Below are 18,335 nucleotides of genomic sequence, written 5' to 3'. Positions count from 1 at the left end.
AAAAGTGTTTTTTTTTTTAATTTAAGCGTTGATATATTTGAAATATAAATAAGTGTCAGTCAACATTTTGTTCATTGATAAATAACTATTCAGTTCAAAAGTATATATATATTTGATTACTTACAAACACAACTGAGACCTTTCTTTCCTAATCCAACTAACATATTAAGGCAGAGGTTGCAATATGCTGGCCTGCTGAAATGTTTCAATCTCCATAAGTGATTTCCATCTTCTTTTACGTTTGAATCGAGGCCCAACAACACTAAAAGTGGTATCGTTGTGAGACCTCCTCGTTTCCATTCTTCTAATGAAACCGTACCATCAGCATCATAATCTATTTCCACCATCATATCTTGAAGAATCTGCAATTCACAATTTTTTAATTGTATCTAAAGAAGACAACCTCACATAAGCCTTTAACACAGTGTGACTGAAAAACTACTGAAGAAAATTGTATCTATTGAAGAAAATACCAGTTGAAGATTGTAAAACGTTAGTACCACAGCCTTTGGTCCATCATTCACGTCACAACCACTACAGTGCTGTAAACCGATGACGTTGTTTTAGTGGACGATATGCAAAGAATGCTTACAAATTCGGGGAAGTAGCAGAGAGATTTTAACTAAATATATCTTTACAGAATACTGTTTCAAATTCTCTATATATGCTTAGACAGTAAATTAAATTTTTCGATGGTAAAAAACTAGAAAATCGGGTTAAGCCTTGTCGAGTATGTATAGATAAGAAGCGAAATAGCATTTACAAGATGCCTACTCCGAACAATGACATAAGAAAAATTTGCTAACGTAAGGAAGACCTTTAGTCGGAGTACCAAGAGTTGGTACAACATTTGAACTCAAGTTTTCTAGGAATAAGGCCTCATATCTCCAAAACAGTACCATGTTCTAAAAAAGAGGAAGAATAAGACCGCCACTGGATCGTTGCAAGTTTAACCCTATATAAATAACTACGTGACACGCCATTATGCAACTTGTTAATCTGCAAATGTGAGGCATTTGCTCCGTGAATTAATAATGTATTTACTGGACAAAAGGAAAAGCACATATGGGAAGTTGATAATAGTTAACAATTGTTTCGTTATGTTTGTGTTACATTTTCATCGAAATTCTCTTTAAACAGTTGTCGGTTTCGAATTCTTGAAAAGTTAAAATTTGGTTATGATGATAAAATGACATGATGAGATTTTGTTATAGACTATTTTTTTTCTTGTCAGTGTGTTGAATGTTGTGATTAATGATGATTCTGTATATAGTTCGTATACAATTATCTCTACAATGTTACATCAGAACTAACAGTACACGTTCGAGAATTTGATGGATATTTTATTTGCAGAGCTATCCTAGATTAATAAAATGGAAAAGAACATATCGTATTGCTATAGTGAAAGTAGGTCTAAAAACAAAATTGCATCATTCTTAAAGTAGGTTACATTTGAAATAATATACTCAAGATCGAATTCTCCATCTTTCATCGACTTGTAGGAACGGTACGGGTAGTAATAAATCCGTTACCTTGGAGCACAACATCTAATTTCAAAAATTTCGTTCGCGATCGTTTTGCAACAGAATGCGTAAATAACATCGCCGGTATTTACGATAATGGAGCACATATATTTGCGATCGAATTCAAATAAAGATTAAACGAAAGGGGACATTCCGCGATAGAATAAGACACCTTCATAAGAGTTGGCACCTCTCGGTAAATACGTCTAAAAATTTGTGAAATTAAAAATTCTATCAATAACATTCATGAACAAATCTAAACTTTATATAAGATTTGTTAGGTTAGATGCCATGCGGCGCTTACTTTTTTGGTGATTCTATGTCTTCTTCCATCTTAACTCAATTTAAATATTGAATTTAGAATTTTAGAGTTTAAAATTTATATGTATATATATATATATATATATATATATATATATATATATATATATATATATATATATATATATATATGTTCTTGATTTTAAGTCTCTTCTATTTTAAAATTAGTTTTTTAATAATAAGATAAAATTTAACGTTTAGTCTTTACAGAGCAATATCAAACCCCAAAATATAACTAAAGCCCAATCAAAATCAATCAAAACAGAGATCTCAAAATTTTGAAAGCAGATAAATCTAATAAAACCGTTATTATGAAATCAGAAGATGAAATCAGAAGAATGATGAAATTATTAAACGGTGAGACAACTTACAAAACAATTTAAAAGACCCTATCAATTCTTATCAAAACACATAATAATGATCTAATTCGATCTTAGGAAGAACAACTTTTATTTCGCCATAGGATGCAAAAAAATTGAAAATTCATAATGCCTTACCTCTTAAAATATATGGTTTACCAAAGCTGCACAAGGTTGACATTTCCCTTCGACCGATTGTTTTAAGTATTCAAACTCCTCTTACCCCATTATCAAATTATTTGAAAAAATTTTACACCAAAACAAATACTATATCAAAAACATATGGGATTTCAAAAAAAAAATATATAAAAATTCCTAACGAATATGTATTTATTTCGTTAGATGTGGTTTCTTTTTACAATAATATTCCTATTACCATTATGAAAAACATATTGATAAATAAATGGGACAAAATTAAAGAAAATACAGTAATATCTCTAAACGAATTTATAAAAGCTATAGAACTCACACTAACAACAACGTATTTCAAATAAGGAAATGAAATATACAAACAAATTGATGGGAGCTTCCCTTTCAAGTGTAGCAAAATTAGTAATGGAAGATCTCGAGGAAACTATCCTTGGCAAACTTGATATGGATATTCCATTCTTTTTCCGATATGTAGATGATTTCATTTATGCCGTATCAAAGAATCAAATTGAAAACATTAATAAATAATTCAATTCTTATCATAAAAAACAAAATAATAAAATCAATTTTCTTGATGTCACATTATATGGAATTAACAATAACATGAAAACAGAGTGGTTATACGAAACCAACTTAGTCATCAAGATATTTGAACTTTTGTTACAAAAAAGATCAGTGATAATAAGTTTGGCTGGTAGATCTATCCAACTTTCAGACTTTGAATTTAGATTCTTAGCTATTTAAAAAGTAAAAACTGCATTGAAAATGATAAACAACATATTCAAGAAAAGGATAAATAGACACTACAATAAATTAAAAAACAGAACAGAAACGAAACATCAAAACATAAAACATTTTCCCTAACCATATATACAAGGACTTTCCCAACAAATACGACCTTATTTTAATAAATATGATGTTAGTGTAAGTCATAAAGGAAATATTACGTTATTCAAATATCTCACTAAATTGAAATCTAAAACACCAAAAAACAAAAGAAGTAATATTATATATGAAGTGCCTTGTACTAATTCTGACGCTGTCTACATAGGGTAGACATCTCAGTATTTATAAAATAGACTAAAGGTCATTAATACGATAAAATAATAAAACTGCGTGAAAACCATGAAATATCAAAAAAAACATAAATTCAAATATAAAGATTCAAAAATTCTTGGAACGGAATCTAATACACGAAAAAGAGAATTTTTAGAAATTTTTCACATTCATAAAAACGAAACAGCTATAAATGATAAAAAAGACCTAAATAATAAATAAATTTATAGCTCTATTTTGTAAATTCTAATAAAACTACAAATAATTTGATTGATTAACTACTGCTACATATTTAAGATGTAAGGACTAAGGAAAAATTAATTTTTCTTATTAGAACAAAGTTCTAGTTTCATTTTATTCATATTTTGATGTTCATGATATAGGTGATCTATTGATTAATATTAATACGCAAGCTGTCAGTGTCAATATCATATTTTGATAAAGAATTAAAGAAAAGTCGAAACGTCAAATATTATCTTCCATAAATCATTAAAAAAACTAGTTTTAAAACAGAAGAGACCTAAAATCAAGAATAATTTTATTCACAAACATGTGATAGGGTTTGATAGCGTGATACTCCAACAATTGTAAAGGTATTAGTTAAAAATAATGAGAAACTTTCCCCTTATACTTGGAAAATTATTAAGTTATAATTTTATGATGATAAACTCATTTTGGGATTGATTGGGAGACAGAACGACAAATACCACATCTCGACTCTTCAAATAAATGACTCTACCACTCGTATGCAGAAGTTTATGATTAAATTTTTCCAAATTTTATTCTCAAATAAAACTTGGGACTGATTATAAGCGTTAAATATAGTTTTCTCGAATTAACGCACAAAGAAATAAGATAAAATATTTGATCTCGATTTTCTAATTATCGATTTTGGTATTTTATCGACTTTGATTATTTCATCAGGTGAGACTGAAGTTGTTGCAAATTAACCTATCGACAGTGACTAATAGAAAAAATAACAGTAGTAAATAAAAAAAAAACGAAATTTCGAAGTGGCATAGTTTTTAACTACGACATTTCCACAAGTCGAAACTGATGTCACTGGTTTTTATTAATAAATATCTGTCGATTGACACCTAAATTATTGCCTTTATTACTTGGGAAATAGTGAAGGCCAGCCTACATTTTTTGATTTTACCGAAGAATCTTTTCGGAGAGAAAAAAGGTTACACAAAAATATTTTCTCAGTTCATATATATAAGCCTTCAAGATTATTTTTTTCAAGTAGATAATTGTGGAAGTCATTTTTCGTTAATAATCTGATCAAATTACAAACAATGTGCATTACTTACTGGTTTAAGCTCTGATACATCCCAACCCAAGTATTCAGCAACTGTCATCATTTGATTAACTATACAATCCATTTCATTTGTATCCAATACCCCATCTCCATTTGTATCATACAGACGAAACATAACTGAAAAAAAGTGGATTTACTAGTTCAATATACAGTTTGAAAAAGTCAAAGGGGAGCAGATTATTGTACAATATTCCTATCAGAAAATTTTGTTTTTAATAGAAATTGACATATTTTGGAGACCTAGCATTTGAGCTGTGAAAATTCTAAAAATAGGAATTTACACAACAATGAAATTTGATAATACATTTAACGTTTTTCATCATCAAAACTAGCCTCGTGGTGCCAGTTGTCACATTGACAATACTGCAATCAGTCTCTCCGAAGCATTCATCACAAATAATACAATGAGCCTGATTTTCCCGCTATTGGTATTCGGTAGGTTACTCTTCAAGTGCTTTTATCTTTTGTTCTTATACAACTGATTAATCAAGTAGATTGACAGTTTCACTCAAGTTTTTTCTATGATATTAGTCTTGTTTTTATTATTTGATTCAAGCTTATTTGGAATTTCTGTCGCAGGTATTTTTCTTGAATTTACTTTCAGCAGCTTTGGAGACTGGAGGAATTTCTTTCAAAAGATCAGTAACACGTTTTTCAAAAGTTGGATTCATATTAAAACTATATTTCCTGATTATTTTCTGATTTCTATTGTAGGATTTATTGGTACAAAACACGGATGTCCGATTGGAAGTTGAAGTAGTACGAATTGTAATTTTAAATTCCATTTGCACCAGGCAATTTTTTGGTTGGGCATTGGTGGAGATTCTTGTGAAGTGATTATTGGTAGAAATGTGGAAAAGTTTCTTTTTTCGTTATATCTCGCAATAATAGTGGATGTTAGTGTATAAGTTTGCCGTGTAGATTTTCCGCAATAAAATCTGTAGAAGTCTGCGGGTTCAATGGATGAAATCTTTTTTTTAGGTGTCCATCCTGTAGGTTTCTGTGCCGGGTTTATTAGCACTGCGCTATTTTAATCGCTATTTCACATAATGATTTTCCATCAGATTCATAGAGTTTCTACTTCATTGTATGCGTATAGTTGATAACTACAATGTTTCTCGACAATATCAGAATAGGCTCTATAAATTTTACAAATCTCTTCATCTATCATTGATGTTATAAATTTATTATTATTGTATCATTTCTTCAAGTTATTTGATATCGTCCAAATGTGAGATGGATCTAGCTGTCAGATATCTTCGTCTTCTATTCCGAACGATTCAAATTGTCATGCTGTGGAGTTCCGTGGTCTATAATATTTCAAGATAATGTGAAATGATTTAATGTAATAGAATCTGCAAACTGCACAATTTTTTTAAGCCATCTCAGATGTCCATAGGGGCAGCAACATATTTTTTGCCGCCCCTCTAATTGCTAAACAAAGTTTCTTTTATCCGCCATTCTCTTCTGATTTTTGTTTCATTACCCACGTATATAGTTATTGGTGAACTTCTGTATTTCCTACGTTTAATAACAATATTTTAAAATTATTTTGAGGCCGATGACATAGGACGTTCACTACATCAATATAAATTTTATGATACACTACACTACTAATCTATCTATCTAACTATACTACTAATACGCTACAGAGCAAATCCACTAAACACCACCAATTAAAAGTAACAGATCATTGAAGTTTATTCTGTCCAGAGCAAAGCATTCAATATCATATAAATTTTTTCATTGTGAAATACAGAAGCAGGACAGTAGGTCAAATAATAATGGTAGTGATAAAACAACATATAACGTAAAATGATAAATGTCGGATTACTCCGTCTGTCTGGTGCTACCCTCTCTATCTACATAATAACTATCAGTAGGTATCAATTAATTAAAACAGCGAATGAACTTATTAATTAATTGTGAATGAATCTGCAAGTTTACGATTACTTTATATTATAATAAAGTATGATATGTACATATAAAACATAAATAGAAAAGAAGTTGCGAAAACTTTGATAAACAAAATTAGCAATCATCGAACCTTAAACTCAAGTACTTCCTGTTTCCTTTCAATTTCCATACATTTCATGCACAGTGTCGTTTGGAAACGAATTATCTTCATTAGGAAAAAAATTTCAAGACATGTTAAAGTGTAAATTCAGTTTTGCTTTTATTGCGAACATGCTAGTTAACATGACCACGCCACACCATACGTAGGTGGTGTCTGAAGAAGAACATATATCACAATCTCCTGTATGTTCACAAAAACTAGAAAATTAAACAACTAACACCAAATCATCACCTAGTTTAATGATAGAGGTGAATAAATTGTTTAACGGTATTACGTCTTCCAGCTATAACATAAGCACGAATTTCATTTTCATTATTGAGCAGATTGATGTATACTTTCTAGTTCACATAACGTCACAAAAAGAAATTCAATATAACATCTAGTTTTTTATGTGCAAATTTATTGTCACATTACTTTTCTAATTCTCATTCCAATTCCAATTCCAATTCCAATTACCTTATATAATTATATAATTTAATATATAATTTATAAAAAGTACCGTGAATAGCATTAGCTATTCGTAGTCTTTAACTTATTACCTATCCTTATTTCAAATCAATCAAAATCAATGAAGTATTTGAAAAAAATGGAAAGGGTTAGTTGATCGTCGAACATTATCCTTTAGCCGCATGGTATACAAGAGAAGCTGCTGCCTCCACTTTTGCCATATCTTACATATTGATTTTAATCTTTTGGTTGAGCCAAAGTAACTGTATTGTTCAACCAATTGATTACAAAAACCTTCAAATTTCAGTGACACTTATTTTCAGCTTACAATTTCTTCAATTACTCAATATCAACTTAAATATGCTTCTGCCCACTATTCTTTTATTTGGGCCTCTACTAAGGACTCAGTTTTTTTGATTAAATCAAATTAATTAAGAGTGAATGGAATAAATTTTCGAAGAAAACTGAAAGGGATATTATAATGATGAACTTCATTTATTTGTTTTGATGAAATAATGTATTCTACTCACTGATCTAACAAGATTTTGAATGAATTATTTCCGCAAAAAGTTGAATCTAGTTTAACCGATTTATTTGAATTTTTTTCTAGGTCGTCCCCCTATTATAGAAAGCAATATATCTGATGCCTTTTACTATAACAATTCGATCTCATCCAAGCGTCTCAGGAGGAAACTCTGCAATACGGCCTTTGACATGTATCGATATCCAGAGTATGAGGCTCCTAAATTATCTCTGCTATACATTTTGCTTTCGTAAAATTTACATAAAATCGTTCATTTCTTTAGCTATAATTAAATATGTGATTTCAAATAGATCACCCACATTTTGTAAATCGTATAGAATATTTTTATGTACTAGTTTTAGATTTATAGCTACATTTGCAATTTCTCCGCTGGAGTTATTACATTAAAATGGTTATGAATGCAAAAATAAGATCTTTAACGTTGATGTCTGTTGGAAGTTACAATGGATCTTTTATCTAATTTGGTACAAATTGAAATTTTATTGATATTAGGATATTGTGAGGTGCATAGAAGTCAACAAGGAAACGTTTAATACATGTATTTGAGGTAGACAAATAAGAACAAATATTTATAATTGGATACAGCTTTATTGTTTCTCAAAATATTCTTCATTAAGATCAATACACGCATGTGTTTGAACCAATTATAAGAATAATAAGGAGAAATTATTGGGTGCCAAACAAACGTTTGGCACCTAATAATCGCATTGATCGCAGAGATCGCATTGTTGTGGTGGAGAATGATTCGTTATTCATTTTATGCTATTGGTTTCCCTGATTTTTTACTTCTGGCAAACAACTACTGGTGTACTATTAAGAATTGTTCGTTTTACGTTGCTCTAATGGAACAATGGCCTCCAGTTATTCTGAAAAAACAGGCGACCATTTGCTTCGAAGTGCTTCGTGCGTGAACTTTTATTGGATTTGACTCGTCTTGAAAGTCGAAAGTCAAAAAAAGTCGATTGCTTCATATGCATTGATCCATAATTCGTCGCTTATCATGATCTTATGAATTGATTGTTTTAGCATTTGTTTGCATCAATGGACACGATCAGTTTTTATTCATTAATTATTATTATTATTACACCACTATTAATTATTCGGTATCTAACGCGAAATAATCTTTTTGGCAGTCAAATTTTCATGCAATATTGAATTACAATATCACTATATGTCACACGACGATATTGCAATATTAGTTAAGGCCCAGCATCGATGTTTTCTGGCACAAAATCCAATTTTAGACGACCGTGACGAGCTTCATACTGTAGCGGAGTGCGACCACGATTGAATTTGGAAAACCAGCGAAACACTGTGACTCGGGAAGGTGTTTCATCACTAAACATCAAAGCGAGGTGATCGAAGCACTGCTGTTGGTTTAGTCCACGACCAAAACCATTTTTCGACGAATATGATTGTTTCAAGTATGTGTAAACAACTCTAATAGCACTCGTATGACGACACGTTGCCATTACGTAAACCATTAAAAATTCTAAAATTCATGATGGCATTGTCAGATTTGACATATTTACATCAGAGTTTGAGATATCTTAACTTTACATAGAGACATCAGCTCAACAAATTGAAACAACAATAATTTCATTTATATCAACACGAAATATCAATGCCGAAATTACAACAATAAGCAAGTAAAGTACACGTTTACACTGATATATTTTAATAAATGTAAATATGAAAGTATCAGTTAATACTAAATAACACAAACCCATTTATAATTCCCATCGCTAATTACTCTAGTGGTAGATGCGACCTGCTTGCAAAATAAAAAAAATCTTTGCCTTAATTCAGTTGTGACCTAAATTTCATCATTAAATCATACGTGAAGATAGGCATCATCCACTCCAAAATAAAAAGGGAGATATGTACTCTTTATTTCGCCACTGTGCCACATTGTGAAAATTTCTGATTTACAAATGTCTGTTCTTCTGTACAAACACCGTTAACCGTATTTTGACATGCCACGGGTGAATTAATTAGATGAAAAGTTTAAAGTATTTACTAGGTTCTTTAAACAAAATTTCACTTGCACAAAAATATTTGTTATTTATATTTTCCAAATCACCTCTTCTTCTAGAAAATATTCGTATGTATATGTTGTTCCAAACCGATGAGTACCCAAAATATTACACCAAAGTTGTTGGAAATTGTTTAAATTGAATGATGGATAAGACATGCAAACCAATTTTCTTGGTCAGTCTGGTCCCCGTACTTAACGGTCTCAGACTTTTGTCCCTAGATGCGGATTAAAGAACTTGTTTGTACAACTAGACCAACTACTTTGGATGATATAATGGATGTTCGCGTCAAAAATGATTAACGAAAATTTGAACATTTAGGTCGTAACTAGTTGCCTCGATTTTTTCATATTTGATTATGCTCTTTGTTTTCATTATTGTTTTATTTCTCGTAAATGTTAGAGTCACATGCCAAATGCGCCCGTTCGTCGCAATAAATAGTCAGTTCGCGAAATAACCAAAATCAAATGATAAATTGCCGATCCTTTGACTGATATGTTACATGTGCTCCCCATCTCTGCAATTTTCATTTTGTTATTTTAGATATATGTACTATGTGCCTCAATTATTCGTTTTATATTGACATTTGCCTCTGAAGTGTGAATTTAATGAACGGTCATAAACAAAATTGTGGAATCATCTCTGATTTAACTTCAACTCTATGACAGAGTGTCATTGTATAGCAACAACTTCCGGCTCTTCTCAAATTACACATTTTACACAGGAACCAATCTATGTTCTAGTGTAGTTATTCACCAAAATAATGCATTCTGTTGTTTTGTTGTAATCCAAATATTGTCATATTTTTGGTGAATATATAGTGAAAAACATGTGTTTATTTACGACGGGGACAAGCGGTAAACGTAGCCCTTTAAAACCGAGGGTACCTATGATTTGAACAAAACAAACTATTTTTGTGTTGTCGATTTACATCGTGAAATTAATATGAAAACATGATAATCGATAATATAATACATGATAATATATTGTCTGCTTATAGCTTCGATTATTTTCAGACACCAGATTTATTAGGTTCATCGGACACAGAAATTGTAGAGCTTTTCTTCTATATAGCGTAGCAATGGTTCTTAGGCGTTAACTTAATAATTGTGTAAAAATGCTTTTCAAGCATGAAAGCTTATAGATGGTTCAGAACAGAAAAAGCCAAAAAAAGTGTCCCTCAACTATATTTGATTTCAGAATATGTTTAGTGTAAGTTTATGGGGGGAGTAGATTTTTTGGAGTGGAACGTGCAAAAGTATAGTATTTACTCAAATGTTAGATACAGCAGTTATCAATGCTTATGTGCTTTTTTGTGTTATGGAGGGCAGAACGCCACTTCTGGATTTTAGGCGTGAAATAACGATACACTATTTGAAAGTATCTTTTACGTCAGATCCGAAAAATACGGGTAGATCACAGGCAAAGAATGTTAGCTTCCATGTACGGGCCAGCCACAAAGAAAATCACTATTTGACAAGAACTTTTGAAGGAAAGCAAAGAAAATGGGGAGTATGCAAGACAAACTTGAGAAAATAATAGGGAGAATGTGATATAGGTTTGAATGTAGAATATTTTCCCATATTCCATTCAAAATAATAATGTGTCACCATAATATGTATTCATATAGACTTTCAATAATTTTTTTTTAATTTATTTAAAATATTCACTACATTTCGCATGATCTCCAAATGAGTATTAATATTAAACAAAAAAATTTAAAAGAACTAGAACTAAAACTAAAAATTCGGGCAATTAAAATAAAAACTGAACTTAAAAAAATTTGGTACTTAATGGGTTAATAGAAACTCAAGCTTCAAAGTTAATGCATGCGAATAGTTTATGAGAAGCTCAAAGCGAAGTTTCATAGATATGTCTAATTCAAGAAATTACATGAGTAGTAACAAAACGTAGGAATTGTTTTGAAACAACACACATTCTCGGAATATGAACTTCATAAAGAAAGATTGACCTGGCCTTTGAGAAAAATCATGATGGTTGGGGGATAGAATGATTTAAGCCCGCGTTTATTTCCAAGATAAGTATGGATATGAATCAATAAGTTGAAAGTTGTGAACATTTCTTAAGAAGGTGAGGCATTAGATTCAAACCTCTCAATTCTACTCTGTAAATCAATTATATTTTCATCTTTTAAAATATATTTAACTTTAACTGTTGTTCTACATGTATCTCAAAAAGTACAACTAGTGTTGAAAAAGTAAATATATTGATAGAATGGATTAATTCTCCTGTGCTTCTTATTCCTGTCCAATTTTTAATATTGTGGATTTACGACATACTCTTTCTGCCCAATCCCCTTTTTCTTTCTATCTTTCCTTCTATCAAGAGTTGAAGCTAAGGGTACCTCTCGTTCCGTCTCACATGTCCCAGTTATGCCGCTTTCCTACGTTTTATCATACCCAACATTTAACGTTCGTTTCTTATTCTCCTCAAAATTTCTTCGTTGGTTTTTCTTGTCGATAGTAAATCTTATTCTGAGGTTGAGGTTAAATTCAGAGTTTGTAAACCCGATTTGATTTTCATGAATGTACTCCTTGACTTTTCTATCCGGCACTTAATTTTTACTTTTGACAACCAGTCTTCACATATCCAAGTTCCCAGACAGTTAAACTTTGTTACCCGTTCGATCTCTTCACTATTGTATGATAGTTTTACATTCTGGAACTCATCTAATTTGCTGTGATTAGTGTATATTTTTCTGGTCTATGTCAAGTCGCCTCAGTATTTGAACAAGTTTATGGTGTTGCACTCTGTCGAAAACTTTTTCGTAATCTATAAAACACAGAACTACATCTTCTCTACCTCTAGTCGCAGCGGTTCTGAACCAGTACTTGGTTGCAACTAAATTGTGTTGTAAATTTTATTAAAAATCCTTTGAAGCTTCTTGATACCTTCGTTGTCTAATAATTTAAATAGTTCAACAGGCACTATGTCTGGCCCAGCCGTTGTTAGAACCAGTGTTTCTAATGTACTCAAACTTGTAAACCTCTATAATGAATTCCACATAGATACTGGTCAGGTTGACATCCAAAAGTATGGAATAATAGGCGGTAAATTAACTGTGCTATCCGTGTCAGCTTCTATAAAGAATATAAAAACAAAAATACATTTTTTCGTATTTCGAATAACGATTTCATTATATTCCAGAGAAACGAAAATATCTGATAACTATTCAAATTACACTAAAATATTGACTTCATTTCAGAATTTTATCTCTTCACAATTTTCAAAATCGGTAGCGAAAAGAATTTGAAAATGAAAATTATAATTCTCCCAAATGTTTGTTTATTCGATTTTTAAGTTGTTTTCGAGTTGAGCACCTTGATTGTGTCTCTTAAGGGTAGTCTATGATAATAAAGTTGACCGTGAAGGTATATAATATTCATAACTACTTGTCTGTATCTAAGATTGAATATTTCTTATATGATGAAAATATTCTAAGAAGTAAGAATTAATTAACTGTTGTAAAGCAGATTAAGTTCAAGTTCAAAGGAAGGTATTTTTATATGGAATTAACAGAGGACTCTCAGAATTTTTCGAACAGGATTATAACAATTATATCAAATGTTATTGTTATGACAATTATATCAATTTGATAAATCTAACTAGAAGTTTTCCTTAAAATCGTATTTCATATTTCGTCATACCATTGTAAACGTGTTTTCAGTGGTTTATTTGTAAATGAAAGAAAAAATACGGAGTGTGGTGTTAATTAGTCACTTTCAGTCTCAATCACCAATTTCTAGTGCAGAGGAAAAGACAAAATAAACTTCATCACAATAGAAAATTTTAGGCAAAGCAAGTATAAAAAATAAATGAATCAAACTATTCCCAAAAAAATTAAAGTTAATACACATATATTCCTATATAATTGAACCTAATCTGAGAAGTAATGTCTCTGCATCTCTATTGATGAGTGAATGTTAACATATTTTCACTGCCAAAATCTATAATATTATAATGGAAGAAGTTGGATAATTCAATATTTTGTTACAAATTTCAATTTTGTTATTCAGACTATCTTCTATATATGCTTCTCCTATGGAGGTAGATTTACAACCAACCGTGAAGTTTTATAGACTTATTTTTTTCAAGGCAACAGTCGTGTGAAAGCGTCAAGATGTATTTCCGATATATTCTAGACGATGTAAATTCACATTCACAGCTGTACATTTCACTCTCTTAATACAAAAATAACTAATCAATATTGCTGAGTATAAGACTCTATACTACATTAGTGGAACAAGATTGGAATGTACTACTAAATAATACGGTGTTTCCAAAAAAAAAATAATCTAGGCAACTTTCAAAATTTTATGTATAAAATTGCTGTTTTTATTATCACGAGATCTTTGCAAATTTTTCTAGCATTGATTAAAAGAAACAATGACAAATTCAGAGAAATGTAGACAGTAATAAGGTGAAAACATGGACAAGAAAAAAAGAATTTTTCAAGAGAAAATATACAGGAAACTGATTTCGTTGTTAGGTCAACATCGAGAAAAAAGAATTATGAATGTTAATTAAACATTACATTTGCGTGAATACACAATAAACAAAACACAAGATAAGTTACATAAATATTATCCTGCAAGGGATAACTCTAATGGAATGAAAGCATGCTGAACGTCAGAAATCATAATTTATAATAACTACTGGAGAAATGTCGAAAGAATGGAATTGAAACGTATTTCTAAGTAACCAAAACCTGTTTTGTCGACCAAATAGGTAACGACCACAGTGTTTCCATTTCAAGATTAAAATCCTTATTGATTATTTAGAAAAGGAGAAAACGGTAACAAGCCATTATCATGCCAATTTTGATGTAAAACTCGAAGAAAAGACCACATTCGGTTGACCCCTTCACGACATCGCATTTTTTTATACTTCTACTAATGCAGAATCATCAGCGTAACGTAAGAAATAATTGTTTCATCCTGTTTATACAAAAATTTCCATTCCCAAACTTAAAAAATGGCTTAAAGACAATCGAAGAGGTTACAGCTGAGATAAATATGTATTTTACAGCTTAAAAAAATCGTAACCTCGTTAGATTGAGTGTATATAGATAAAATATTATACTGAAAAAAATAAATCTTGTTTTTATTATTCAATTTTTGATTCACGGGAAACAGTTTTTGAAGCATTTTATTTTACACAGTTGATAAGTGATAAGGATCATTCTCAAAACAATAATTAATACGGTAATATATCAATTGTTTTACAAAACATAAAAGATTACAGCGTTTACTCACATTCTAATTTATCCTCTGGTCTGCCTGCTTCTAGAAGTGACAGGTAACAAACAATGTCTTTCAGAGACACTTTTACTTGGTGCACATCTAGCATACTCGCTTTTCTCACAATATGTCGCATTTCTGGAAAAAAATACCTGTATGAGAAACGATCGCATAAAGTAATAGAGTATGATATATTTTTTCCAAATACTTATTGGTACAAAAAGTAACCATCGTTCATACCTAAGCTGATTATTTCACAAACTGACAACAAAGCTCTCTCATTTAATTTGTATGACAGTTGGTAAGTTTTAGACAATTCAAAACAAATATTTATAATTGGGTATGGCAATATTGTTTTTCAAAATATTATCCATCAAGATCAATTCACTATTGCATGCTTTTGAACCAATTGACAAATTTCGATTGAGGTAACTCCAGAACATATGATTTAAACACATCAACCGCTTCTTAAGGTGTGTATTTTAGATTTGCTGAAGTGAGAAGAAATCATTGGAAACCAAATAAAGACTGTACGGTGACTATTCGAAATAGTTTTTATTTGAACTGACGTTTTAGAGGTTGCATTGTCGTGGTGGAGTATGATTCGTCCTTTGCGATTGCAATCCTTGATATTTTCGAACACTTCTGGCAAACAAATACTAGTTTACTATTCAAAATTGACCGTTCTACGTTGTTCTAATGGAACGGTGGCGACATGTTCAGTTATTTGGAAAAAAAATCGACCATTTGCTTCGGATACAAAATACGATCGGTACAAGAAGTAGAAGATGTGATGATCACGACTATCTTTTCAATTCTGAGAGATTTTTATAGAGTTAATAAAGGCTTATTCCAGTCTACAATGCAATGCAGGTTTCTCGGACGGAACTTTTTATTTCACAGTGAAGTAATATCAGGTAATCTATTAAGCTTGTGGGGTCGTTGTTAGTTCGTTGAAACAGCGACACCTGTTCAAACCTGTTAGAAAAATACTTCGATCTTATAATTGAACACCCCTGCAGCCACTAGAAGATTTACATCAAAAAATCGTTCTAAAATGCCGTCTATTGCCACCAGTTCTGCTAAGAAATGTCAACAAAGCTTTCGAAAATTATTTTTAAAATACAAAATTCATGTTATATCATATCCACAAAACTATAGACAGCCTAAATCTGACTTCACAGAGACGGGCGAAGCTTATACCAACTCCAAACAATTTCGTTGATAATGGTAAATGCCCATAAACAATTTTCCATTTAGTGTTTTCGTGGTTAATGTGATAAAATAAGACTTTTCAGTTGAATATATTGTTAAAGAAACATACTATTTAAGAGGTTTTTATTAGTTTTTCCCCAGGTGAGTTAATTTAACATATTAATTCTGCTTTAAAACTTGTTCAGGTTATGTCTATTTTATTTTTGCAGTACCTTTTTGTTTGTTTTATTTGTAGATCCTTTTATTGTTAAGAAAATAATGGCTTTTGAACATGTTCTAAAACTTTATAGCATCAGTGCTTTTATCGATGATAACAATGACAACAATATTATAAAAAGAGGTGAAAACCATGTGAAGAAAATAAACTTTGACTCTGATTTGCAGGTAATCAGAGGGGAAGTATTTGCTAGTGTGAAAGACAAAAACTACAAGGTATCTATAGGTAGGTATAGATGCTATATGTTAATGTTAATGTAATATGGAATTAATGCGGTTATAATTTTATTATAGTGTTGGAATAGAATGGTGACATTAAAGAAGCCTGCACTTGTCCCAGGGGTATAAAATGCCATCATATTGCGGCGTTGGCAATTTTGGGCAATACAATATATCTGTAACAGATAAAACGTGTGCATGGAAGGCACTACCTAAACCGAAGGTTGGCCCAGTGAAATCTGCAGAAGAGCTTTATCCATCAAAGCCCTATACACCAGAAGCATCAATCAACAGATTGAAGGAAAGGCTACACAGTTTTGGAAATACTGTTGGTTTTACCTGGCTATTGAACGAGAAATCAATAAATTTGCTGGAAAATGGATTTCTGGTAATTGAAAACATAATTTCTTCCAAGATCTTTTTAGAGGCCACATTAAACTGACTGTGTTCAAAGAAAAATGTGCTGTTGATGATCAGCTAATAAAAGAAATCTCTGTCACCACTACTGGCCAGGTGTCAAATGAAAAATGGTACCTTACAAGAGAATTTAGATTAACTGCTAGCAACTTTGGTGCTATTATTGCAGCATGCAGAAGAAACAGATTCCCAGTTAGTTTGTTCAACACACTCTTAGGTGAGTAATAAATCATAAATTTATTACATAGTTTAGTCATAGATGTTATCAATAATTTGCTTATTGAGCCTCTAAGATTGATTTTTCAAAAAGTAGTCTTTTCAAAAATGGTATTTTATGTAGCATTTCCTTACTTAGGTTTCATTTGATATAAATTTTTTATTATAATCAATTCATTATTTTTCCAGGTGAATACAATTTGGATGGTATCACAGCAATCCAGTGGGGTAGAATTAATGAAAAAGATGCTCTAGATCATTTGAAGCAGATTTATAATTTAAATGTTCGCCCAACTGGAGTATGGCTTACAAATTCAGGACTTCTTGGTGCTAGCCCTAATGGAATAATTGATGAAGAAGCCATTGTAGAAGTGAAATGCCCATATTCTTCCAGAAATGATAAATTGTCCGAAAACTTGAGAATATATAGTTTTTTATGAGGATGAGGGTAACTTGATCTTAATTACAAGTCACAATTATTATCACCAAATTCAAGGAGCTTTACATATTTTAAAAAAGGAAAAAATGTTACTTATATATTTGAAGGAAACAGTTGTGACAATTGTAGAGTTTGACGATTCACGGAAAGAAAACATTTCACTCTTGGAAAATTTCTATATAGAACAACACTTACCAAAGTTGTTAGACAATTAAATAAAAATTTTTACATGTTTTTCAATGTAATTTTAGGTTATTGTACAGTGTTAGCAGATAGAGTATACAGTTGGAAGAATCTTCACTATTTATTTTAGACCGAAAAGCCACTCTATACAAATTTTTGTTTGCCGAGGATATCAGGAAATTTTTTTTTAATATAAATGTACAATTTTCTGTGCATAAAACTTGTGAAATAAACTAAAGCACTGCTTGTGGCTTAATAATTTATTTGATTATTGAAAAGACTGTAGTCTACTTACATCAAACCAAATTGTATTTGATCACTACATGAAAATTGTG

The 18,335-nt window shown here is 30.9% G+C and overlaps 1 protein-coding gene across 7 annotated transcripts in view; it reads right to left on the bottom strand.

Moving 5' to 3' along the window:
- The window catches only part of LOC130442593 (diacylglycerol kinase 1), a 358,993-nt gene that overhangs the window by 30,451 nt on the left and 310,207 nt on the right, over window positions 1-18,335 (bottom strand). For all 7 annotated transcript variants that reach the window (XM_056776853.1, XM_056776857.1, XM_056776852.1 and 4 more), the window contains 3 exons: window positions 15,111-15,233; window positions 4,723-4,847; window positions 125-362 (listed from right to left, as the gene is read on the bottom strand). In XM_056776853.1, coding sequence (XP_056632831.1) covers window positions 125-362; window positions 4,723-4,847; window positions 15,111-15,233 — 486 coding nt within the window. The remainder of the gene's footprint in view (window positions 1-124; window positions 363-4,722; window positions 4,848-15,110; window positions 15,234-18,335) is intronic.

This window comes from Diorhabda sublineata, chromosome 4 (assembly GCF_026230105.1).
Source record: "Diorhabda sublineata isolate icDioSubl1.1 chromosome 4, icDioSubl1.1, whole genome shotgun sequence".
In the NCBI taxonomy this organism is placed as follows: Eukaryota; Metazoa; Arthropoda; class Insecta; order Coleoptera; family Chrysomelidae; genus Diorhabda; species Diorhabda sublineata.
This window is presented reverse-complemented; position numbering and strand designations above follow the sequence as displayed.